Raw genomic sequence first — 27,978 nt, 5'->3', positions numbered from 1 at the left:
TCTTGTTTTAATCATAAACTCACTTAATTCTAATGCATTTTTATGTCATTTTCTACAGTAAATGCATCTTTATTTATGAATGTTTAGATATTTGTACTGGAAAAAAAAGACCAGAATACTGAGGAAAGAACATCTGTATGAGTGTTTGTGGACGTCTGCAAATAAGTTAAGACAGAAACGTGACAGGGAAAAGTGCATAAAAAGTGTTTTATTCTCATTATTAATATAATTATGAATCACATCCACCCAATGAAAAATGAACCAGAGACATCCAACAAAAACACAGTAAATAAACATCAGGGGCGGGTTAGAAGAGTGTGAAATACTGCCTCTCTCTCACACACACACACTCACACAGACTCTCTCACACACACACACACACACACAATCTGCTACTGGTTTGATTATTGCTCCCTAACGTCCTCTTCTCACGGCCTCATCAGGGTTCAAGAACACCTCGTGAACTCTGACCCTGCTTTTGGAATGTCACATGACACAGATTCTGGTCACATGTTTTGTTCTGGAAGGTCGAGTGTTTGATGTCTGTGCGTTCGATTGCTGATTTCCTACGGAAGCCCGTTTACACCACACCAGAACCATGCTTTGGGAAATCATAATTATGGCATTACAAAAGATAAAAATGTAATAATTATGACTTTTTAATTCAGCATTTTAACTTGATTTAGTGTGTACATTTCAACCAGGTGTTAATTTAGGCAAGACAGTTTCAGCATTTCAAGTCAATTTCAATTGCCATAATTGTAAAATGTTGATAGTCATAGTAAGACTTGGTCAATTTCGACAATATAAATTTCGTCTTAGTATGTCAACTGTCAATTTCAACTCGAGTAATAATTATGTCTTATGTCTTAGTGTATTATATTTCAACTTAGTCGGAATTGCCTTAAGTCATAATTAAGACAGGTCAAAATTTTATAAACATAATTCTGCCTTTTTAAGCCATTTTCGACTTAGTATGTCATAATTTCGACTTGTCAATTTCGACAAAGTATATTATAATTTCCACTTTATAACCCGGACGTGCAGATGTGTTCCTGTGGTGTGCCGTGCTTCCACACGGAGGCGCCGGAGAGCATCAGACGGAGAGCAGTGATGAGCAGACGGAGGAAGAGAGGAAGAGCGACAGAGACAGCGAGAGCGAGAGTGTGTTCCTGTTGATCTCCATCTCAGATCTTCAGACTCCACTGTTTGACGCAGGCGTCGTGAGACGTCGTGACGAGCGTGTTGGCGTTCAGCCAGGCCAGACCACTGACGTGATGCAGCCGATGGGTGTCTGCGAACACACACACACACACACACACGTCATTTCCTGAACTCCATCTCAGTGGCTACGTTTACATGCAACTAAATGTCTAAAGTCAACTAAAGTCTAATGACATAGAAATAACGTAATGACGTAGAAATAGCGTAATGTAGAAATAGCGTAATGACGTAGAAATAACGTAATGTAGAAATAGCGTAATGATGTAGAAATAGCGTAATGACGTAGAAATAGCGTAGTGACGTAGAAATAGCGTAGTGACGTAGAAATAGCGTAGTGACGTAGAAATAGCGTAGTGACGTAGAAATAGCGTAGTGACGTAGAAATAGCGTAGTGACGTAGAAATAGCGTAATGGCGTAGAAATAGCGTAATGGCGTAGAAATAGCGTAATGGCGTAGAAATAGCGCAATGGCGTAGAAATAGCGTAATGACGTAGAAATAGCGTAATGGCGTAGAAATAACGTAATGATGTAGAAATAGCGTAATTATGTAGAAATAACGTAATGATGTAGAAATAGCGTAATGATGTAGAAGTAACGTAATGATGTGGAAATAGCGTAATGGCGTAGATATAGCGTAATGAGGTAGAAATAACGTAATGACGTGGAAATAGCGTAATGACGTGGAAATAGCGTAATGACGTGGAAATAGCGTAATGATGTAGAAATAGCGTAATGATGTAGAAATAACGTAATGATGTAGAAATAACGTAATGATGTAGAAGTAACGTAATGATGTAGAAATAGCGTAATGGCGTAGATATAGCGTAATGAGGTAGAAATAGCGTAATGTAGAAATAACGTAATGACGTGGAAATAACGTAATGATGTAGAAATAGCGTAATGATGTAGAAATAGCGTAATGATGTAGAAATAACGTAATGATGTAGAAATAGCGTAATGATGTAGAAATAACGTAATGATGTAGAAATAACGTAATGATGTAGAAGTAACGTAATGATGTAGAAATAACGTAATGACGTGGAAATAACGTAATGATGTAGAAATAGCGTAATGATGTAGAAATAGCGTAATGATGTAGAAATAACGTAATGATGTAGAAATAGCGTAATGATGTAGAAATAACGTAATGATGTAGAAGTAACGTAATGATGTAGAAATAGCGTTATGGCGTAGATATAGCGTAATGAGGTAGAAATAGAGTAATGATGTAGAAATAACGTAATGACGTGGAAATAGCGTAATGACGTGGAAATAGCGTAATGATGTAGAAATAGCGTAATGATGTAGAAATAACGTAATGATGTAGAAGTAACGTAATGATGTAGAAGTAACGTAATGATGTAGAAGTAACGTAATGATGTAGAAATAGCGTAATGGCGTAGATATAGCGTAATGAGGTAGAAATAGCGTAATGACGTGGAAATAACGTAATGATGTAGAAATAGCGTAATGATGTAGAAATAACGTAATGATGTAGAAATAGCGTAATGATGTAGAAATAACGTAATGATGTAGAAGTAACGTAATGATGTAGAAATAGCGTTATGGCGTAGATATAGAGTAATGATGTAGAAATAACGTAATGACGTGGAAATAACGTAATGACGTGGAAATAACGTAATGACGTGGAAATAGCGTAATGATGTAGAAGTAACGTAATGACGTAGAAGTAACGTAATGATGTAGATATAGCGTAATGAGGTAGAAATAGCGTAATGATGTAGAAATAACGTAATGACGTAGCAATAACGTAATGATGTAGATTTAACGTAATTATGTAGATATAGCGTAATGAGGTAGAAATAGCGTAATGATGTAGAAATAGCGTAATGGCGTAGAATAACGTAATGATGTAGAAATAGCGTAATGGCGTAGATATAGCGTAATGATGTAGAAATAACGTAATGATGTAGAAATAACGTAATGATGTAGAAATAGCGTAATGATGTAGAAATAACCTAATGATGTAGAAATAGCGTAATGATGTAGAAATAACGTAATGATGTAGAAGTAACGTAATGATGTAGAAATAGCGTAATGGCGTAGATATAGCGTAATGATGTAGAAATAACGTAATGACGTGGAAATAACGTAATTATGTAGAAATAGCGTAATGATGTAGAAATAGCGTAATGATGTAGAAATAACGTAATGATGTATAAATAACGTAATGATGTATAAATAGCGTAATGATGTAGAAATAACGTAATGATGTAGAAGTAACGTAATGATGTAGAAATAGCGTAATGGCGTAGATATAGTGTAATGAGGTAGAAATAGCGTAATGATGTAGAAATAACGTAATGACGTGGAAATAACGTAATGACGTGGAAATAGCGTAATGACGTGGAAATAGCGTAATGATGTAGAAATAGCGTAATGATGTAGAAATAACGTAATGACGTAGAAGTAACGTAATGATGTAGATATAGCGTAATGATGTAGAAATAGCGTAATGATGTAGAAATAGCGTAATGATGTAGAAATAACGTAATGATGTAGAAGTAACGTAATGATGTAGATATAGCGTAATGATGTAGAAATAGCGTAATGATGTAGAAATAGCGTAATGATGTAGAAATAACGTAATGATGTAGAAGTAACGTAATGATGTAGAAGTAACGTAATGAGGTAGATATAGCGTAATGAGGTAGAAATAGCGTAATGATGTGGAAATAACGTAATGACGTGGAAATAACGTAATGACGTGGAAATAGCGTAATGATGTAGAAATAACGTAATGACGTAGAAGTAACGTAATGATGTAGATATAGCGTAATGATGTAGAAATAGCGTAATGAGGTAGAAATAGCGTAATGATGTAGAAATAACGTAATGACGTGGAAATAACGTAATGATGTAGAAGTAACGTAATGATGTAGAAATAGCGTAATGGCGTAGATATAGTGTAATGAGGTAGAAATAGCGTAATGATGTAGAAATAACGTAATGACGTGGAAATAACGTAATGACGTGGAAATAGCGTAATGACGTGGAAATAGCGTAATGACGTAGAAATAGCGTAATGATGTAGAAATAACGTAATGACGTAGAAGTAACGTAATGATGTAGATATAGCGTAATGATGTAGAAATAGCGTAATGATGTAGAAATAGCGTAATGATGTAGAAATAACGTAATGATGTAGAAGTAACGTAATGATGTAGATATAGCGTAATGATGTAGAAATAGCGTAATGATGTAGAAATAGCGTAATGATGTAGAAATAACGTAATGATGTAGAAGTAACGTAATGATGTAGAAGTAACGTAATGAGGTAGATATAGCGTAATGAGGTAGAAATAGCGTAATGATGTGGAAATAACGTAATGACGTGGAAATAACGTAATGACGTGGAAATAGCGTAATGATGTAGAAATAACGTAATGACGTAGAAGTAACGTAATGATGTAGATATAGCGTAATGATGTAGAAATAGCGTAATGAGGTAGAAATTAGTGGTGTCAACAATAATCGATTCGGCGATGCATCGCAATGCGGGATATGCACGATTCAGCATCGATGCGGCAAAGTGCCATAATCGATTATGTCACTGTTTATTTTCTGGCCTTGAGTTGGACAATAAAGTTGTGAAGTTTATTACTTCCGTGGGCATAACAACAACAACAATCAAGACGGCTGAGGCGGAGGGAGATGACCGCGATAGACGGGTAATTAAAAACGCACCCAAAGCTTGGAAAAGCGGACATCTGGGCACATTTCGGATTCTACGAAGTTAATGGGAAACTTAACAAGACGAGGCTGAACACAGGAGCGCAGCTTCGCGGCTGAGACACGAATAGACTATTATTAACTTAAAGCTTTACTCTTAAACACAAAAGGCACGTCCATTTTAATAAAAAAATGATATTTATTAAACAAACCAGATCAAGAGCAAAAACGAAATAAAGTGAATAACTGAAAAATAAAGCATAGGCTCAAAACTAATACAAACAGTGGCACTGCGCGAGTGCGCGCATTGGGCTCCAATAATATGTTCCCGTCTTCTAAAAAAAAATGCTGCCGATGTCTTTGTTGACATGGTAGAAGAGGACTGACTATGAATTAAACGGTCTCTCAATTAAATAAATAATATTCAGCAAACCTTAGTAGCCTACTTTCTTCAATCTGTCTCTCTTCTCCAGTGGGTTGGGATAATCCAAAAGAAGTGAAAACAAGGGGGGTGTTCTGAAGACAGACTGTTACCAAACAGGGGTGCTCTGAAAACACCCCCATTAGCAATTAGTGCTTTCCACCTGATGAAATGAACGCGCAAAATGAATGAAATGAATGCGGCAAAACTGATGAAATGAACGCGCAAAACGAATGAAATGAACGCGGCAAAAAATCGACCAATCAGAATTTTGGTCAAGACAGAACGTATCGACCAACAATCGACTAATCGATTGGGAGATTACAGCCCTAGAAAGCAGTGATTTATGTTTTCTTTTTCAGGTTTGAAAATGCCATATACAATACCCTGTACCATTCAATTTTATTTTGTTTAATGACATTTATGTCAAAGATACAGCAGTGATCATGGTAGTGATAATACACACATATAGCAGCCAATAAAATCTGTTGTTCAATATATGACTGCTTGTATTGCCTCATGACTGATGAAAAATTTGCCTTGTTGTGTGCAGTAGAATTTTGATGCATCGCAATGCATCGTAGAATCGAATTGAATCGAATCGTTACCTGGTGAATCGTAATCGAATCGAATTGTGAGGGCAGTGCCAATGCACACCCCTAGTAGAAATAGCGTAATGATGTAGAAATAACGTAATGACGTGGAAATAACGTAATGATGTAGAAGTAACGTAATGATGTAGAAATAGCGTAATGGCGTAGATATAGCGTAATGAGGTAGAAATAGCGTAATGATGTAGAAATAACATAATGACGTGGAAATAGCGTAATGACGTGGAAATAACGTAATGACGTGGAAATAGCGTAATGACGTGGAAATAACGTAATGATGTAGATATAGCGTAATGACGTGGAAATAGCGTAATGACGTGGAAATAGCGTAATGACGTGGAAATAGCGTAATGACGTGGAAATAGCGTAATGATGTAGAAATAGCGTAATGACGTAGAAGTAACGTAATGATGTAGATATAGCGTAATGATGTAGAAATAGCGTAATGACGTGGAAATAACGTAATGATGTAGATATAGCGTAATGATGTAGAAATAGCGTAATGACGTGGAAATAACGTAATGATGTAGATATAGCGTAATGACGTGTGACGTGAGAGCGCGCTGGTCTCCTGGTGAATAAAGCTGTAAGCGAGTGTCGTCCTCTATAATCCTCTTCCTCTGCGTGTGTGAAGTGGAGCAATAAATAATATTCTATAAAAGATTCTTTATGCACTTGTGCTAAAAATTGCAAACTACATTCTGTCTCCATGAATGAGTCCGGAAGCGCTCGGTACCTGGAAGCTTGATCCTCTTGTCGGGGTCGCTGACGGTCCACACGTACACCATCATGTCCATCCCGCCGGTGGCGAAGTGCTCGTTATCAGGGGACCAGGACAGACACACCACCTTCGCGTGGTGCCCGTAGAACTCGCTCTTCTCCTGACACACACACACACACACACACACACACACACACACACACACACACACACACACACACACACACGTGACTTAAACTCATTTAGAAGAAAGACCCATGGCAGATTTGTTGGAGTTAAAAAAGTTTCAAAAGCAAAACCAAAAAAAAGTTATATAGGTTTATGAAAATTATTTATTAACATTATTTTGTGTGTGAGCGCAGGGACAGAGAGTGTGTGTGTGTGTGTGTGTGTGTGTGAGCGCAGGGACAGAGTGTGTGTGTGTGTGTGTGTGTGTGTGTGTGAGCGCAGGGACAGAGTGTGTGTGTGTGTGTGTGTGTGTGTGTGTGTGTGTGTGTGTGGGTTCGGGAGTTTACCGTGTATCCGTCAGCGACGGTGAAAACGGTGACGACCTTCTTCTCATCCGTCACGGCCAGGAACGCGCCGTCCTTCGAGTAGCACATGTCCGTCACGGGTCCCTGGACCTCCAGCACCTTCCCATCATGCTTCAGGGTGTTTGCCTGAACAGAGTACAGGCGCACCTTCCCGTCCTGCACACACACATCATCAGATCAGTGATTCTGTCCATCATCTCCATCAGAACTGCTCACTGCAGGACTGGGTTCTGGGATCCGAAACTTGTTACAAAATGTAAATGTGGATTCCTCTGAGCATTTCAATATGACTATATTCCTCTCTATAATAACACTAATATTCCTGCTGTCTTTCTGTTCATGATATTCAGCTACAATTAAATGTTTGCAATAAGACTAAATGTGAACGATATTTAAAGGATAATTCCGGTATTTAACAGCTTGAGTCTATATTGTAGTTTGTTTTGGATGAACAAGAGTGGTGGACAACATTTTTTTGACAATGGTTCCTCTCTCGAGTTTTTGACTATAATAGAATTGGCCATGGACCCATTTAACATTGGAGTCAATGGGCATGTCCGAAAATGTCATTAAAACAGCCAATAATGTTCGTTTACAAAACTGTTAAACTCACCGAGTGGTTAGTGGTGTTGTTCACCCAAAACAAACTACAATATAGACTCATGGTGTTAAATACCGGAATTATCCTTTAAGTTTTTTATTTATCGGAATAGATAAGAAGAATCGAAATTGGAATCGTTAAAATTCAAACGCTACCCAACCCTACATCCGACTGGAAAAGTGCTACAGTTGTTATGCTAATATTGCGAGGGCTGTGATTGGCTACTCACGGCTCCGCCCACAGCCACGGCTCCGCCCCCTGGGTGAACAGCAGCAGCTTCGGGCTCGTAGTCCAGAGAGTCCAGCGTGAAGAGCTTCTTCTTGTCCTTCAGCAGGACCAGCTGCAGACACACACCGGTCACGGCATCAGTTCACTACAGAAACACCGCTACACACACACTGCTCTATCCGCCTTCTGTACGGCGCGCTTTGTGCCAAAATTAACTACTGCACAGCACATAATGATGTTCTTCCTCAGTGTTTCTGTCTTTTCCAGCACAACAGTCTAAACACTCTTAAAGCAAAATACATTTACTGGAGAAGCACAATTAATAAAGATATTAAGACTTGTTTATTAAAAATGTATCAAAGAAGTGAGTTTGGGCTTAAAGCAAATATCTGCCAACGGAGTCAGAAAAATAATCTTCATCCACAGGAAAACAAGTTTACTTTTCTGTCTCCATTGGCAGATATTTGCTTTAAGCCCAAACTCACTTCACTGATCATTTCTTTTCAGCCACAGATTTTAGTTTGCATTTGCCAGTGTGTGTGTGTGTGTGTGTGTTTCTGTACCTGTCCAATACACACAGCGACGGCGAGGCCTCCTGGACCGACACTCACACACTTCGGCTGCATGTCCATTTTGATCATATCAGACGCACTAACACACACACACACACACACACACACACACTATGAGCTTCAACAATATCATCACAATATGAGAGAACTGTCATTGCAGTTTTTGATGTTTTACTCCTGAAGACATTTGATTTTGAAGACAAACTATCTTTAGTATGGAAGCCGTTTCCAAAATATGATTCTGTAAGTAATAATGAGAAACTGATCATCTGAAAATAACTTATCATTATGAGATTTTTGTGTGTGTGTGTGTGTGTGTGTGTGACAGCCGAGCGCTCACCTGTACTCTCTCTTGCTCAGGTCGGTGTAGCGGACGGTGTCGTCCATACTGCAGGACACCAGCCGACCCGCGTCGTCCACCGCCATCCGGGACACCAGGTTAGAGTGACCCTTCCCCAGAAACTGGTCGTTCTCTCCGGTCTCAGAGTCCCAGTAATGTGCAGACGCAGCGTCAAGGACAAACACTTAACCAGCACTGGACACACCCACTGGACACACCCACTGGACCTGCACTGGACACACCCACTGGACACACCCACTGGACCTGCACTGGACACACCCACTGGACACACCCACTTAACCAGCACTGGACACACCCACTGGACCTGCACTGGACACACCCACTGGACCTGCACTGGACACACCCACTGGACCTGCACTGGACACACCCACTGGACCTGCACTGGACACACCCACTGGACACACCCACTTAACCAGCACTGGACACACCCACTGGACACACCCACTGGACACACCCACTGGACCTGCACTGGACACACCCACTGGACCTGCACTGGACACACCCACTGGACCTGCACTGGACACACCCACCGGACCTGCACTGGACACACCCACTGGACACACCCACTGGACCTGCACTGGACACACCCACTGGACCTGCACTGGACACACCCACCGGACCTGCACTGGACACACCCACCGGACCTGCACTGGACACACCCACCGGACACCCACTGGACACCTGCACTGGACACACCCACTGGACCTGCACTGGACACACCCACTGGACCTGCACTGGACACACCCACTGGACACACCCACTGGACCTGCACTGGACCTGCACTGGACACACCCACTGGACCTGCACTGGACACACCCACTGGACCTGCACTGGACCTGCACTGGACACCCACTGGACCTGCACTGGACCTGCACTGGACCTGCACTGGACCTGCACTGGACACCCACTGGACACCCACTGGACCTGCACTGGACCTGCACTGGACCGGCACTGGACCTGCACTGGACCTGCACTGGACACACCCACTGGACCGGCACTGGACCTGCACTGGACCTGCACTGGACACACCCACTGGACCGGCACTGGACCTGCACTGGACCTGCACTGGACACCCACTGGACCTGCACTGGACCTGCACTGGACCGGCACTGGACACCCACTGGACCTGCACTGGACACCCACTGGACCGGCACTGGACCTGCACTGGACACACCCACTGGACCTGCACTGGACACACCCACTGGACCTGCACTGGACACACCCACTGGACCTGCACTGGACCTGCACTGGACCTGCACTGGACCTGCACTGGACCTGCACTGGACACCCACTGGACCTGCACTGGACCTGCACTGGACCTGCACTGGACACCCACTGGACCTGCACTGGACCTGCACTGGACCTGCACTGGACACCCACTGGACCTGCACTGGACCTGCACTGGACCTGCACTGGACACCCACTGGACCTGCACTGGACCTGCACTGGACACACCCACTGGACCTGCACTGGACACCCACTGGACCTGCACTGGACACACCCACTGGACCTGCACTGGACACACCCACTGGACCTGCACTGGACCTGCACTGGACCTGCACTGGACCTGCACTGGACTTGCACTGGACCGGCACTGGACCGGCACTGGACCTGCACTGGACACACCCACTGGACCTGCACTGGACCGGCACTGGACCTGCACTGGACCGGCACTGGACCGGCACTGGACCGGCACTGGACCGGCACTGGACACACCCACTGGACCTGCACTGCTCTGACTCATGACTTGTCGTAAAGGGATACTTCACAGATTAGCATTAAGCTTTGTATCAGTGGAAACCCGGTAGTATTCCCGAATGACTGAGCTCCAGTAGTAGGACTGTTCCGCATGTGTTCCACCGCCCGTAGGGGATCTCACGCACAGAATGCACAAATAGTGTCAGCTAGGGTTTATTATTGCCTCGTAGGGCAGCGAAGCAAGTGCATTCTGGGAGTTGTTGTCTTTCATCCACATGAGCCAAAAATACATTTTCTGGCTTTTCTCAGTCTAGAAGGCACCAACCTCGAAACATCTTTACATTTCTACTACATTTTCCTGTGTATAACTGTGAAGCTGCTTGAAACTGTATAAAGCGCTATAGCAATAAAGCAGATTGAGTGTAAGGATATTGATGTGTCCATCATGACTGCCTGAGTAGATGTTCGTCCGTCCGTCCGCTTTATGAACCGTCAGACACTGGATGGATTTGGTGTGACCCTGAAACAAACAACCCCTCCAATTAACTAAAAACATAAAATAACATTTTCATTCCTTAATATATTAAAACAAAATATAAATAACTTTGCCAAAAGCAAAATTTCTTATTTTCATCTAGTTGACGTACTACACTGACTACAACTAAAACTTAAATAAAAATTAATAAAAGCTATAGAAGACAAACTGTCAGTCAAACCTCGTAACTCCGCCCACCTCTATTGTGGCACAGTTTGGACTTCTCTGCTCGTTTGCAATGCAGTTTAATGAAGAACTGTTTGTTTAAAGGTGCAGTGTGTAATCTTTAGCGGCATCTAGTGGTGAGTTACGGTGACCGACAGGAAGTGATGTCGTCGTCTGAGACAGCAGAGAGTAGCCAGTTAAACAGTTTCTTTACAAAGATAAATTAAGAAATTAGGTTTACTTGATTATTCAGTAAAACGATGTTATTGCGAATATTATTGTGACTTGTTCATCATTGTGTCAGTGTTTTATTAACTGACTTTAGCTCGCTTCTTATCAGGAAGAACAACATAGTGACGAAACACGTTTGTCCACTCAGGGCCACCGTAGACACACGTGGATGTAAGGTGTGTGTGTGTGTAGAGAGAAATGCCTCTCTAAGCTAATAAACCATAATGGTTTATGTAAGATCTTTATACACCACTGAAAACATAGTTATGTATATGATATTGCATTTCTGTCAACAGATCATCGTAAATATTACACAGTGCACCTAAAAAAAAAAAAAAAAAAAAAGTGTTTGATGATTTTGGTCTGACCTTGATGGTGCGCAGGGGCCGGTCGGGGCTGCTCTTGTCCAGGTAGTTGATGAATCCTGACAGGGAAACACTGAGCAGGTGACTCTTCTGCCACAGGCAGCCCAGCTGCTGGTCCAGCACATCTGAGCCCAGGTTAAAGGTCGTGACCCCTGTCCCGGTGGCCACGTCCCACAGCTTCACCGTCTTGTCCCCCGATGCGGAGATCAGCTGCGTGCTGTCGGGACTCCAGCTCACCTGAGGAACCAACACACGCTTGCTATACCTTTCACAGACACGGAAGGGTCAAAGTGCTCACAGCAACACTACTTTTTAAAATAATAATAATAATATCAAAACAAATAAAAAACAGCTGGACAAATACCATCAAACACCATAGAAATTTAATAAACGACAAACCATATTGTTAATTAAAGTGTTTTTTAAAAGCTTCCACAGAAGCCATAGTTCTCGGTGCTAAAGGGAGAGAGACACACGCGCGCACACACACGCGCACACACACACACACACACACACACACACACACACACACACACACACACACACACACACACACACACACACACACACACACACACACACACACACACACACACACACACACACACACACACACACACACACACACACACACACACACACACACACACACACACACACACACACACACACACACACACACACACACACACACACACACACACACACACACACACACACACACACACACACACACACACACACTTCTGGGAAGAGTTAAAGGGTCTTGGCCTGAAGACCTGAGACCGGCGTGTGTGTGTGTGTGTGTGTGTGTGTGTGTGTGTGTGTGTTGCACGCTGGATGTACGAGCATGAGAGGCTCTGTGAGTAATGACTAAAAATGCACAGGAAGAGGATCATCATCATTATCGTGTGTGTTTATATTTCACAAGCTTCTAATCGGGATATATTGTTTGACATGCGCACATTGCACGAATATACAGTTTCCTGATGTTTGCGCATAATAACCGTTCTCATACATTAGTTCTTTTAATTTGGAGACGTGATCATATGAACCGCTGTGCCGCTGCTTTGTCGTGTGTGTGAGAGTCTGGAGCCAGCGCTGGCGGCCGTCGTCCTGCTCCACTTCACACACGCAGAGGAAGAGGATTATAGAGGACTCGCTTACAGCACACTTTATTCACCAGGAGACCAGCGCGCTCTCACGTCACACGTCATTACGCTATTGCCACGTCATTACGCTATTTCTACGTCATTACGCTATTTCTACGTCATTACACTATTGCCACGTCATTACGCTATATCTACGTCATTACACTATTTCCACGTCATTACGCTATTTCTACATCATTACGCTATTTCTACCTCATTACGCTATTTCTACATCATTACGCTATTTCTACGCCATTACGCTATTTCTACATCATTACGCTATTTCTACCTCATTACGCTATTTCTACATCATTACGCTATTTCTACGTCATTACACTATTGCCACGTCATTACACTATTGCCACGTCATTACGCTATATCTACGTCATTACGCTATTTCCACGTCATTACGCTATTTCTACATCATTACGCTATTTCTACCTCATTACGCTATTTCTACATCATTACGCTATTTCTACGCCATTACGCTATTTCTACGCCATTACGCTATTTCTACATCATTACGTTACTTCTACGCCATTACGTTATTTCTACATCATTACGCTATTTCTACATCATTACGCTATTTCTACATCATTACGCTATTTCTACATCATTACGCTATTTCTACATCATTACGCTATTTCTACATCATTACGCTATTTCTACATCATTACGCTATTTCTACATCATTACGCTATTTCCACGTCATTACGCTATTTCCACGTCATTACGCTATTTCCACGTAATTACGTTATTTCTACATCATTACGTTACTTCTACGTCATTACGTTATTTCTACGTCATTACGCTATTTCAACGTCATTACGCCATTTCAACGTCATTACGCCATTTCTACGTCATTACGCCATTTCTACGTCATTACGCCATTTCTACATCATTGCGCTATTTCTACATCATTACGCCATTTCTACATCATTACGCCATTTCTACATCATTACGCCATTTCTACATCATTACGCTATTTCTACATCATCGCACATGCGCAGTCCTTTCAGTTTCGGTTTTCAATCCGATCAAGTGTTCATGTTCTCTCGATCGGATTAGAAAAGGAATAAACAATCCTTTCGATCGGATCGAAACGTCATTGGGATCGAGCTCGACCGGACCGATAAAGTCGTTTACACGAAGCTTCCCGTACGACTGAGCCGCCAGCCCCAGTATTATCTGGTTGCATGTAAATGAGCAACACTCACAGCGTAAATGCCCCCGTCGTGAGCCTTCTCTCCTCCCAGAGTTCCCAGCTTCTCTCCGCTCTTCCCATCGTACAGGAAAATCTGCACCGGAGGAAGAAACAAGAGTGAACAAGCTCTCATATGATGCAGTCAGTGCAGGAGATCAATAATATTGCTGGATATTAAAGGTCCTCAACTAAGCAAGCCAGAAGCTAAAGGCAGTGACAGAAGAGTGGAGTAACCCCAGCGCCTCACCTGTCCGTCAGCACCAGCCGATGCGTAGCGGTTCCCGTCGGGAGAGAAGCGCACACAGTTCACGAAGCGACTGTGATCCTGCAAACACACACACACACACACAGTAATGTTGAGTGAGAGTAACTTCCTCTTGCAGCATCTCTTCTCTTCTCTTATGATGTGGGCGGGGCTATAACCTGTCACTCACATGAGATCAGCCAATAGCAAACCTCAACCATTCAATCAGTTCCCCACAGACACACTCAAGCCCCGCCCACCTGTGTTCATGTTCCTGAAGCGCTTCTCTCGGAGAGAAGAGCAGCGCTGCTGGCGTATCATGCTGAGTTCAACCCGATCTGACCCGCAGCGATCGATGACTGCTGACCGAGTCGCTTCAGAGCAAATACTTAAAGATTCCTTGTTACTAAATGCATCTGCTCTGATTTATAAGTGGCATCAGACTTGGTAAATATGAATCCGATTCATTTCTAAGAATCAGTTCAATTCAACGAATCAATAATGGTTCCTGAGGGGAAAAACTAGATGCCAGCACAAGTTCCTGCAGAGAAGCTGTGTGTGAGACGAACAGATCGTGATGTCAGGAGCGGCTCGTCCTCATGAACACACCCAGATCTGCACTCAAGATTACAGACACTTCCATACTATTCCTTTTCCTACTGTGGAAGTCAATGGGACCAGTTAACCGTTGGGTTACTGACATTCTTCAAAATATATTCCTTTGTGTTCAGCAGAAGACAGAAATTCTGGGGTAATAAATGATCTAGGGTATTTTGAGCTGAAATGTCACACACACACACTGGGGACACCTGTTGAAAAGGGTAACTCGTCACCATTACAGAATAACCGCGCGCGAGTATGACTTACGCTCATGGTGCACTTGAACTTGAAGGGCGGGCCCTCGAGGAAGGTGGTGCAGTTGTCGTCGCTGCCCGTGACCAGGCGATACGGCCTGGTCTGTTTAATGTCCACGCTGTTGATGATCTTACTGTGACCCACGATCTCTCCGACAGACGAGCCCGAGTCCCACAGGAACACCGCGCCGAACCTAAACACACACACATTATATCACTGTATTTCAAAATGATACCGGTTTCACGCTCTATGACGGGTTTGTTTTTGCGGTATATTAAAAATTAATATCATAACAATCATAAACACCGGTATTCGGTATGAACCAGTAAACCGCCCTGCGCTAGGACAGCGTTAGCACTGGCGTCGGGCCGGTTTAGGGGCGTGGCCTGCACCTGTCACTCACTTCTCTCGCCCCTCCCCCACCACGGCCACTCTCTTGCTGTCTTCGGTCCAGGCGATGTCCTTGATCTTGCCACCGAACGGCTGGTACTCGTACTTCAGCAGATGCTCCTTCTGCGTCGTGTCCCAGATGCGGATCTTCCCCGACACGTCTGCGCGGGAAAGAGGAGGACACGGTTAAGAACCGCTAACACGCCGCGACGGAGACCAGACGGGTCGGCACTCACCGCCGGACGCGATGTAGAATCCGCTGGGAGAGTATTTGGCCACGATCACCGGATGCGGGTGTTCGGTGTAGACGTCTGCGACCGCAGGGTTCTGCAGGACGAGTTAGAGTCACTAAAACACCATCAACACACACTATAGAAATCACTCTAACAACCATTCTCTTCCCCAATTACATGGATGTACTAGATGTTCATTTTGATAGTTTTTTTATCTAATATATTAATTTATTTTATGGTACTAAATTATATTCATAAAGTAATTATAATCCATTTATTGACTTTTTGAGCATAGAAAATTTAATTTCCAGATTAAACCGTGGTAAATCTTGAATGCTTGGTCTCTTTTTAAAGACACTTGGCAGATTATTACAGAAGTGAAAAAGTATTTTAAAAACGTGATCTTAAAGTTATATAATATTAAGTTTATTGATATGAAAATCGAACAAAAACACTATTTTCATCTTTTATATGAAATATATTTTTTAAAACCGGGAGAAAAATCAAAGCAATAAACAAACAAGTTGTGTTCCAAATTTTAGGTTGATCTCTCAAAAAATTAGCTTTCAGTGAGATTTTGTTCAGGCGCAGTACCAAACGCTTCCACTAGAGGACTTTTTACATTTTTATTGTAGAAAACATATGGTGGGTTCAATTAATTTAATAAAGATCGCACATGAACATCACCACCACAACGTCGTATTTACGAGTCAGAAACCTGAAACTTTCTTTAAAGGGTTAGTTCACGCAAAAATGAAAATAATGTCATTAATGACTCACCCTCATGTCGTTCTAAGCCCGTAAGACCTCCGTTCATCTTCGGGACACAGTTTAAGATATTTTAGATTTAGTCCGAGAGATTTCTGTCCCTCCATTGAAGCTGTATATACAGTATACTGTCCATGTCCATAAAGGTAATAAAAACATCATCACAGTAGTCCATGTGACATCAGTGGGTTAGTTAGAAGTTTTTGAAGCATCAAAAATACTTTTTGGTCCAAAAATAACACAAAATAAGACTTTATTCAGCATTGTATTCTCTCCCGGATCTGTTGTGAGTCTGCGTTCAGGACTCCGCAGTGACGCTGCTGACGTAAGACGCTGATGACGTGTTATCTGGTGCGCCCGAGCTTCGTTTACAGTCTGAGGGAGACGCACGCTATATTCAAGCTATTCTACATTGTTTGCGTGGATATCATTTTTTTAATGGTGCGTAAATGTGCATGTCGCGGATGAGACACTTTTACAGCGTGCGTTTCCCTCAGTCTATAAATGAAGCTCGGGCGCACCAGATAACACGTCATCAGCGTCTTACGCCATCAGCGTCACTGTGAAGGATTGACAACAGATCCGGGAGAGAATACAATGCTGAATAAAGTCTTATTTTGTGTTATTTTTGGACCAAAAAGTATTTTCGATGCTTCAAAAACTTCTAACTAACCCACTGATGTCACATGGACTACTGTGATGATGTTTATATTACCTTTATGGACATGGACAGTATACTGTATATACAGTTTCAATGGAGGGACAGAAAGCTCTCGGACTAAATCTAAAATATCTTAAACTGTGTTCCGAAGATGAACGGAGGTCTTACGGGCTTAGAACGACATGAGGGTGAGTCATTAATGACATTATTTTCATTTTTGGGTGAACTAACCCTTTAAGTTTATGGCAGACGCAATATATGCAGCGTCTGACAGAAAATTTGTTGAAATTTTGACTTTTTCCAATTTACAATAAGATTAAGTTGCATAAACAGTATGATTACATAATTAAAATAGAGTAACAATTCCATAGAACGTTCAGAAATGGAATAAAAACATGATGCGCACTCTTTATTCATAATTTTGTAAACGTAGAGTTTTTAAATGATCAAATTGAATCGCCATATCGCTCCATCCATGACTCCGCAACAACCTTACCTCGATGTTCCTGATGATCACACTCTTGCCGTTGGTGTACAGGAAGTTGTTCCCCTTGGGGTCTCCGCCCAGGACTTTGGCCACGCCCCTTTCCATGTGCGGCAGGCTGGCAAACACGCTCTCTGCGGGACAGGGAAACAATGAAGTGCAATTCTTAACTCAAGTACTTCAATCGCTGCTTGATCATCTTAATTTAGTGTTATAAAACAAATCGATCGACAAATTTCACACCAAGAACGATAACTATAAATATAACTAGCGTCCACAGCAGCGGACGACATCGTTCTGTTTATTCTTGCGCTTACAACTTTCTTCTTACATTAGAAAATAAGAATTTTACTTGTAGCCTGTTAACTGTCAGTTTCCCATTTTTAGTGGCTCAATTTTTTGTGATATCAACTTGAAATTTGGTCAGACTAACAGCTTTGAGTTCTAGCAATTTTAGAGTGTTTTTTCCTTAAAATATCTTGAATGTAACTCGACACCCTTGCCTCATTTAGTATACGCGGTTCTATGAATATGCAAATGAGCCACGCCTCCACTCACTCAGCTCAGAGATCCACTCGTTGATAATCACACGTTGATCTGATTGGTTACAATGTAGTCTGACGTCAGAAACACCAGTAACTTAAAACGGTTTTCGAAAACTAGTTAAGGAGGATTTACACCACATATTTTAAATACACCACAAAGACAACATTAAAAACTTTATTTTCACCACAAGGGGACTGTAAATGTTTACAATTTCATATTTAGAAGCTTTCACTTTAAAGAGACCAACTTCTGACTGACTTAACGCATTTCACTGACAGTTACTGAGTGACAGTTACAAGTTTTGAATGATTTGAAATGCAAAAATAACGACAGTTTTTCCAAACACACCCCGTCTGCCATTGGTCAGTCAGACAGATAGTCCCGCCCCAGACACGCGCCATTGGTCGACTCGGTGTCAGACTGATCATGATTCTCAAAACCAATACAAAAATCAGTGATTGGATCGAGTCACGCAATCACAGTTTAAGCAGAAATATCATATAATTATTTACATTCACCTCTGCATAGTCAGATAAACATACACGCATTTTAAACTGCAGCGCTTCAGACACGTCCACAAAATAACGCATTATAATACCACGTTTCTGGACACGCGCAATGGTATTACCATGGTATTCGTTGGAGAAACATGGTAACGTTACATGGATGATCAGCAGAGTAAAACAGGCCAGTAACACACACTCACACTCACACACACACTCAGACAAACGCGCAGTGAGCAGACAGACAAAGACTGTGACTTACTCAGCTCGTAAGACATATCGGCTTTATTTCCCTCCGGTGAACGAAAGATTGAGAGATTGAATGAATACGCGAGTGTGTTTGGGTCCGTCCGGATCTCAGCACTTCCGTCACTGAACGCGGAAGAGGCGGCGGCGCGCGCACGACTCGGCTTTGCCCATATATGGTAAAGATGGTTCGGACTCGATCAGACCTGCGCGCACACGCCCGGAGGAAGTGACGTGTAACGGGAGAAAATGCGTGATGGTGTTTATGATCACAAACCTTAAAAATGAATGTTAAAAAATATGTATAATCTATATTTAACGAAAGATAATATTGTATTAAGTTATATAAAGTATCTTTCCTTTTAAGATACAGTGCTTACTATTATTATTTGGTTGCCTTAAAACAATCTATAAATCATGTCCATGTATTTATGTTGCATTAGCAGCCATAAATGGGATAATAATGAACATTCAGCTGATCCTTATTTCAAAATACAGTACTTCGCTCCCTGAACACACATGCTGACTGTATATCTGTCTTACTGTATACAGGAATTACTGTATATACAAATTGGAAACAAACTTTGTTGCATTATTTTCCTGTTATCTCTGTAAAGCGGCTTTGAAATTCTCCGTATTATAAAAAGCGCGATATAAATAAAGGTGACTTGACTGTGTGATGAATCATCGCAATAAAAAAGGAAATGGTGTTTGCGTGTGACTGTTTTAGTTTATTTTAGCAGGCTCAAGTCATCTTTACACTCATCGGTGTAGCTGACATAAAGATGATCTAGTGCCGCAATCTAAACCCTGACATCCAAACTTACAGCGCCGTCACTGAAATTAGCATTTAAAATAAAAAACACGGACTTGGCATCACTGACATCTGGAACCAGAACAAATGTGGGGCAATTGATTGGATGGGTGTGGTTTGCTATCGATGGATCACGTGAGTGACAGGTTGCCACGCCCTCACGCCTGTAAACACGTCATCTTGCGCTGCAAGATGGAAGGGGAAGCTATTTTGATTTTTAAAATGTGTGTGTGTCTTATACTACTATGGACCAGCATGTTATAATAACCAGACAAATCAGAGGATCTTAAGTTTGTTCTGAAAACCGGAACTGTGAATTCAAGATACAATCACACATAACAGTCTTGTGTTTTTTCAGTTATCTTTTTTTCTGTTATCACATGACCGCCATCTTGGTTGATGTTATGCAAACGGAGAAGTCGTGAAACTTCAATACTGATGAATCTACTGACTAAGCCAGACTGTACTTTACGAGAACTAACGCTCTAAGATCCGTGTTCTGAGGTAAATCGCCGCAAAGTGCGAGAAAACGCATGTTTTTGAGGGAAACGCTTGTGCTGGCTCATAGAGACATGCGGGTGCCCGCGTGAGCTGTAGAGATCTACTGCAGCCAGCAGCCAATCAGAGGCCCGCGTCGCGTCACGTGCTCGGTCAGTGCACGCGCACCCTCACACTCACAATCTGCGCGGTCACCGCGGTGGAAAGCAAACAATGCACGCGAAGCTGCCGAGAAAACATCGATCAATGGACGCATTTAACGCACCGCTCGCTCCTTTGATAAGAAGAAGAGAGTTTTAACGCAAGGTTAGTGTTTAAACGCATTGTTGTTTTTCTCCTGGTGCACGCGCGCCACAGCGGCCGCGTGCGGGGTTCGGCTCATGACGAGCACACGCAACACTTAGGCACGCAAAAAATGCGTGAATGCTCGGTGTGTTTACATCGCCTTAGGGAAATGAGGATTCATGCTGTTCAGCCAGTCTCCTCCTCCTCCTCCTTTTCCCCTGAGAGCAGAGCCGTCTATGCGCTATGATTATGGGTTATGAATGCATTTTATATGCACACTATAGAAGCCCTCATAAATAATGTGCTGCTGCTTTTGTGGAAAACATTACTCAATTTTCCTCAGAAATTGCATGATTTATTATTTATTAAATGTGCTTGTGTGCTTTTTATAGTATTTAGAAAATAAACATGAACAAAAAGCTCCTAGTGGTTTATTGGATTGATTGCTCTGCACATTAATATAAGTGTAGTTTGTGATTTTAACTAGAAAAACTGACACTCATTTAATCAAAGCTTAATTAAAGAACATTGGGCCTCATTCACCAATATCTTCCTAAGAATTTTCTTAACTTTGTACTTAATAAACTTCTTAAGAAAATGTTCTTAAACAACAGGATTGATGAATCCCACGTAAATGGCAGTGTTAGTGTTTCTACTATGTGTGTGTGTGTGTGTGTTTTTCAACAAATGATCAGAAATACATTACAGTAATAAAAATACTATCGGTGTAAACGACTGTAGAATTAAATAAAATGCAGTAATCAATTATTTGGAGAACTGTCATCACTCAAATGTGTGTAAGAGTGTTCTTGAGTGTGTGCAGAGTTTGTTCTTAACGAAGAACAAATCCAAGATAAGAAAACATTAGTGAATGTCAGAATCTTCATAAAAAGTGTGTGAAGGTTGGTGAATGAGGCCCATTGACTATTCTTGCAGTATTGCTATATTTATCTTACAAATGTCTTATTTTATCTGATTTACAGTCAATCAAAAGGTCAGTTACACATTGGATTTGTATATAAAATGATTGCTTAAAGTAATAATGGTAATAAGCACATGAGTTTGTCATGGTGAACAGTTTTGAATATCAAAGATTCACAATTGTTCAGCAAATTTAGTGAAGAACATTTGTAAGCCAAAAAGAACAATGAAAATGAAACTTTAAGATGTGATGAATCTGCACAAATTAGAGGACAAAGAATTGCTATACTATAAATTAAAACATTATTAGCTGAAAATCTCATTTTAAAAAAGTGAAATTGAGGGTGGTGTTAGAGAGTATGACATGCAGACCCAAACCTGGACGTTATAGACCGTGTCCGACTCCGGTCACTGTATGAGATTATTATTACCCATAAATCCTGGCACACCGTACTCGATGGTTATCAGCCCGTTGAGGTTTGGCTGATAATGGTTTTTGGTGGTTGCACCTCCAGGTCTAAGATCTTCCACGAGTAACTCACTGGAGAGCTGTTTTATAGTAGAAACTGAAGCTGGGATTCTCACTGGAAGCATCAGCTCCGCGTTTTCCTTCAAATTGGGCAAACTGAAAATACGCCCGATGGAAACACCTGAATTCCGCGAAAACTCCCATTTATCGCAAAAAAAGTTTTTACGCTCGCATGAGCTTTTTTTTTTCAGGCAATTCGAAAAATAAATATTTTGCAAAACTGCAATGGAAGCAGTTTTTACACATTTACAGTCGCCTCACGTAGATGACACGGTGTGTTTGGACAGAGACAGAGTTCTTTAATAAATTCATAAAAGACAAAAGAATTACAGGAATACTGGATTCTAAACTTCAAAGAAATGACACAATCAAGACCTCAAAGCAGAAATTAGGTTACGTTTTAGTCGCATGACATCGGTTAATGGATACGCCGTCATTTCACTATTGTTTTTTGTCAACATTTAGAAAAAAAAAATCACAAAAGTTTTGCGCAAATCTGTAATGGAAATTTCATGTTTTTCATGTTTAATCTATTGTATAAAGTGCTGTATAAATAAAGGTAACTTGACTGGAGGAAAAGCCATGTCGCTGGATATTTTGAACTTCTTTTTACCCGTAAGCAAACAACGAAAGAGAACTTCGCCTTGAGTATTTCAGTGCCTTAAGATCTCTATAGAAGTGTTTTTTGTACAAGATAACCAATGATTGAAAATTGTTTTGTTAATCAGTTTCTGTTTATTGATACTTTATGAAATGTATTTCTGTCTAATTTCCTAAAACACTCTTTTTTCCCCCCATTATGCAGGTACAAACTAACAGCGTACCTTCTGAGCGTAAAGAAAGGGACCTTTACTTGTGAAGAAACGGCCGGTGTGGATTGCTTATTTGCTGTAATATTTGTCCTGTCGGATTGTTAACCTGATGTGTTGACCATGCGTTCACAACAAAGTTTCATGGCATTCATGAGCAACAAGGACAGTGCTATACCTAAAAAAGACATTGATCGCCTGTGCTGTGCGAAATGCCGATTTTCAACCAAGGACACTGACCTGTTTGAGAGGCACGTTTCCCATCATAAAGAGGTTACGTTCTCCTGTGCTCTCTGCAGTTATGTTTCCTATTCTAAAACAGAGTCTCAGAAACACGTCGTCTCACACACGGGCTCGTACCCGTACCGGTGTAGCTTCTGCTCGTATGGAGCGGTGCGGCGGGATTACATGGTGAAACATATTCTTCGTATACACAAGAGACACGCAGAAGAAGGCTTCATAACGGATTTTACTCTATCCACGCCAGCCGTCCCTGAAACTCTCGGGATATCAGGATGGCCTGAAGGGAACGACCAGTGTGCAATTCCCCATTCCCAAGTCGAACATCCGAGTGGAAGCCAACCCAGAGTCAACAAATCATCTACTATTGGTCGACCAGTGAGCCAAGCTAGCAGTAGTCGTGCGCGTGTGGCCTTCAGTTTGCCAACGCCAAGTGTCACCAATACAATTCCGTTTTCTAAGACACAGTTCACCAGTGCTATTCCCAGCTGCACTTCAACCGCAAGTCACTCGTTAGGCAACGCGCCTCAAGTGGTTCTAAGATCACGGGAGGAAAACGGCAACCAATCAAACTCCCTGCTCAGCGTCGATGGTCAAAGTAAGGTGGCTGGTAAAAGAACCACTCCGGAAAAGCCTATTCCGAAAGTCCCATTCTCAAAAGTAGTCCAGGTTAGTTCTACAGCACCACTACGGCAAAGCCCAAGAGTCCCTGAAAAGCCTGTGCTTTCGAAAACCATTCCCAGAGTCCGGATCCCACCGCCTGTCGAAACGAACACCCCGCTCAGAACACTGCTTAACATGCCGATGTCCAAGAGGAATGTTCCAAATGTCCAAATGGATCAGAGGGCTAGTCAGTCCACAACAAGGATTAATGTTACGACGCTGAAAACGAGTACAAATCCCAGAAGTCCACAGCACTCCACTGTCGAAAAGAGCAATCAGTCAAAGACAAACTCCAGAATACTTGTAGGATCGTCAGCTGAGACATCAAATCCGTTATCCAGTGTCCAAGTGGAACTGTTAGCACCGTTGAACCAGCCAATTCAACACAACAAGCCTTTGACCGTGTCCTGTCCAGAGGAGATCAATATCCCTGCTGGGTGTTTGGTGGAATTGGTCGAGGTGAAAAATGTCAATGGGACTCGGGAGCTGGAGCTACGGTTGATCCCGCCGAATGGAGTCCCGCAAGACCAGAAGAGTGAGGAAAGACCTTCACCAGTCACTACTGGAGGCAAATTGTCCTTTAAATGTCAAGTTAGCCCGTCAACATCTTCAACATCTCACAAGGTGAAAGAGCAGAAGCCTTCAGGATCCACGGATGTCCAGAGTATCACAAAGACAGTTAATTCAGTACACAGACCACAGTGTTCTTCAGAGACCCCAGCTAGGCACAAGCTCAACCTGAAGCCCAAACACCCCGGGCGCAAGCGATCGTCAGCGGTGGCACTCGAGGGCCCAGAGTTGAGTTCTGAAGGCCTTCCCGTGATCTCGTCGGTTTTCTCTCTCTGTCCTACGCCTGCTTCGACTCAAAGCAGGGAAACAAAGGATGACGTGGGAAGTGCAAAGCAATCGCTGGTCTGTAGTTTTCTGATTAAAAAGGAGGAGGAACCTGAGGAGAAACACAAAGATGCTTCTTTGTGCCTCAAAGAAACTAAGCCCGAGGTTGAGAATACTGAAGGCTCTACAATATCAAAGACTAGTGGACGAGTGAAAAAAACAGCTGGAAATACCCCAAAAACAAGTCATTTAAAACAAGCTCCAAATCTGACAGTGGCTCAACCGTTGGTGATGCCTAACCAGAGCCGCGTCCCTTCAGACAAGGACGACATTTCACATCAAGACAAGGGAAATTTTGAATGCGAGTCTGGAAGGAACTTGGATTGCCAACAACAACGTCGCATGTATCCAAAAGTAGCTTTGGTGAGGATCCCGAGTTCTTTGTTGGAAGTGCCGAAGAAGCTTCCAGAAGCGCCGATACGAGAGGAGAGTTTGACGGCACGACCGGTTCTCTGCTGCATGTTAAGCGAGTCCGGTGGCCCTTCGGTCGCCATCAAGCTGATACTAAAGAGAGACTTTCGGGAAAGTCAAGAGAAGAACCAAGACCAAGACTCGCCGCCGCGTAAAAAACACAAAAAGGAAAAGAGAAAAGCCAAAAAACGTCGGTCATCGTCGTCGGTTGAGATGGGCCTTCCCCGTTTCCCATCCAAAGGTCAAAGAGAACTGAGGTTAACTCCTCTGAAAGCGGATCAGCCCGTCAAGATTCCCGGTCCGAACCAGCCGGTCGTGGTCCTGAACCATCCGAATCCTGTAGTTCAAACATTCAATGTCGGCGTCCAAACGCTGAAGAACTTTAAGTGGATACGCTCGACGGACCACGAGCGGGAACAACCTGTGCGGAAACCGCCTTCGCTCAAGATGAAACTCAAGAAAGTTCACGGGGAGAACTATCAGGTTGTTGAGTTGGTCCTCAATGGACTCTCGGACAAACATCTCTTCTAAACTTTCCCCTCGCAAAATATCTCATGGTGTCAGATTTTTATAACGGTACAATTGCAGAGAAACCTGACCCTGTGTGAGATCAAGTTTAATGGTCAATAAAACTCCCCGGTTGGTGGACACTAGTATTTATACACTGATAAACATTTCATCAAATAGTTTGCAATTTGACTGACATATTGGAGCTACACTAGTAATATCTAGTTAATAAATATAACTTTCCCAGCATTACTTACCCTGTCCCACTCGACAGCTGCAATGACAAACGTCTTCATTTAGATTTTTTTGTCTTGAAACTGTAAAACTGAACTGTGCTAATATATAGATGTTGTAACTGAAACAGAGAGGTTTTAAACAACACTAATGTCTGTTTTAGGATGTTGTGTGTTCATTTGTCATGATTGTACAGGCTCATTTTAAACTCACGTTTGTATACGTCATATGTTTGGAGCTTCACAGATGCTCATTTCTTGTTGAACACATTATAAGAACACGTGTGCAGTGGTTCATGGGTGAGGTTTGGTTCAATCCACAATGCTCTGGCACACTTTCCCCCGGGTCCACAGGCCAGGCTTAATCTAGTCCCAGACTAAATGCATGTTTGAGCTGTTTCAACCGAAGGCAAATCTTAAAATAATAAGTGCCATTGTTTTCTCTCAAGATGCACATTAGCAATGTTTATTTTTCAAAGGCACGTTTATAAAAGCTTCTTAAATGTCCTAATTTAACTAAGGCCTTAATCTAAACCCCGTCTGTGAGACCGGCCGAGGCTTTGTCTGTCGTGGAATCCAAACATATGACGTGAAGTTCAAGTGTTTTTGCAAACAAATATTTATAACGTGTTTGCGTATATCGTCCCAGTATTTCAGTGCACTGCTGTAGTTTGTTGCTTTTGTAAAACGTACACTCATTAAAGTCTTTGTGTTTAACTTCTTAAAAAAACTTTTTTAATCTACCTCAAACTATCAAACCAGTAAACTGTCCATTTTCTTTTATTACTTTTCGAGCTATGTAAAGTTACAGCTGAACTGTTGGATTTTAGGGCGTCCGCCTGTTTTTAAAGTCAAACTGTCCAAGAAGAAACTAAATATGTCATGAGTTGTGTGTCGAACTGTGTGCTGTTTATTGTTCCAAGGCTTCACAAGCGGTGTATCTATTTTTAAATTATTCATGAACGCCAAACACTGTAAAGTGTGATGAAATGAAAATTGAAATTGATTAAAAGCTAATGCAAAAGCAGTTGTTGTGTGTGTGTTCAGCCAAACTCTGTGTTCGCATGCACTGTAAATGCATTTTCTAAGGGATTGAGAGATGTAATGCGACTGCAGCTCAATATACAGGTTCATATATTCCACAGAATGATTTTAATATGATGAATTGAAGTGAATTAATGACAAATGTCTTTGAATCAAAAAGTGTTGTATTGCACTAATTGAAAACACATGTGTAGCCCGGGTGACAGTCTGCACGGCAAACTGATGTAATTCAGCTTTTATCCGACTCCATTTTAAATCGACCTCGAATTTAGGTTAGAATGACAATTGGTTGTTTGCCACTTCTATTATAGTTTAGCAGCACATTTGATTCTTCTTTTTAACTCTTGATTTATATTTTACTCGTTCACATTAGGAAGCGTTGTCTCTTTGAGGTCCTCACGTCTTCTGTTAGCGCGGGTCTTACGGTCACACACTCGCCGGCTTCGGTCACCAAACAGAGGTAATTGACCGTTCGCCAAGCCCCGCCCCCCTTAGTTACTGTCGCTATGTCCGACAAGCTACGCCGCTCTCACACACACACATGTTCTCACGCAGTGAAAAACACATCGCGGAGCAGAGAGGACACTGAACACACTGACAGACACAGACCAGCTTACTTTTAGGTTACTTTTGATATTAAACGTATTAAACAAAGTCTCACCTTTAAAATCTGGGTTTTTTTAAAAGAAATTTAAACAATAAATAGAGTTTTGTGTCGCGTCAGATCGCTGTGTCTCCTCAGTTAAAGCCGCTCGTGAACGATCATCTCTTCCTTCTAGTTCATTTATAGCATCAAATAAACATGAATGAACATCAGAAGGAATGTTGTTTTAACCGCGGAGACCCGTCAGTACACTCCGCTTCTCAAACTCACATCCTCCAACG

At 42.1% G+C, this 27,978-nt stretch overlaps 2 protein-coding genes across 2 annotated transcripts; one reads left to right on the top strand and one right to left on the bottom strand.

Moving 5' to 3' along the window:
- Positions 1-187: 187 nt before the first annotated feature.
- wdr1 (WD repeat domain 1) lies at positions 188-19,622 on the bottom strand. The gene is made up of 15 exons (XM_079630233.1): positions 19,262-19,622; positions 17,963-18,084; positions 16,041-16,131; positions 15,818-15,965; positions 15,427-15,607; positions 14,563-14,640; positions 14,329-14,409; positions 11,964-12,197; positions 11,097-11,184; positions 8,946-9,102; positions 8,597-8,684; positions 8,035-8,145; positions 7,187-7,360; positions 6,687-6,831; positions 188-1,294 (listed from the first exon to the last, which is right to left on the bottom strand). The coding sequence occupies exons 1-15, from the start codon at positions 19,275-19,277 to the stop codon at positions 1,188-1,190; spliced, it is 1,821 nt and encodes a 606-aa protein (XP_079486359.1). The 5' UTR covers positions 19,278-19,622; the 3' UTR covers positions 188-1,187.
- Positions 19,623-19,860: 238 nt separating this feature from the next.
- Positions 19,861-27,069, top strand: znf518b (zinc finger protein 518B). Its single transcript, XM_079630232.1, has 2 exons — positions 19,861-20,863; positions 23,098-27,069. The coding sequence occupies exon 2, from the start codon at positions 23,225-23,227 to the stop codon at positions 25,838-25,840; it is 2,616 nt and encodes an 871-aa protein (XP_079486358.1). The 5' UTR covers positions 19,861-20,863; positions 23,098-23,224; the 3' UTR covers positions 25,841-27,069.
- The last annotated feature ends 909 nt before the right edge of the window (positions 27,070-27,978 follow it).

This window comes from Phoxinus phoxinus (genome assembly GCF_949152265.1).
Source record: "Phoxinus phoxinus genome assembly, chromosome: 12".
NCBI lineage: Eukaryota > Metazoa > Chordata > Actinopteri > Cypriniformes > Leuciscidae > Phoxinus > Phoxinus phoxinus.
The sequence above is the reverse complement of the archived record's forward strand: the minus strand, read 5'-3'. Positions and strand labels throughout refer to the sequence as shown.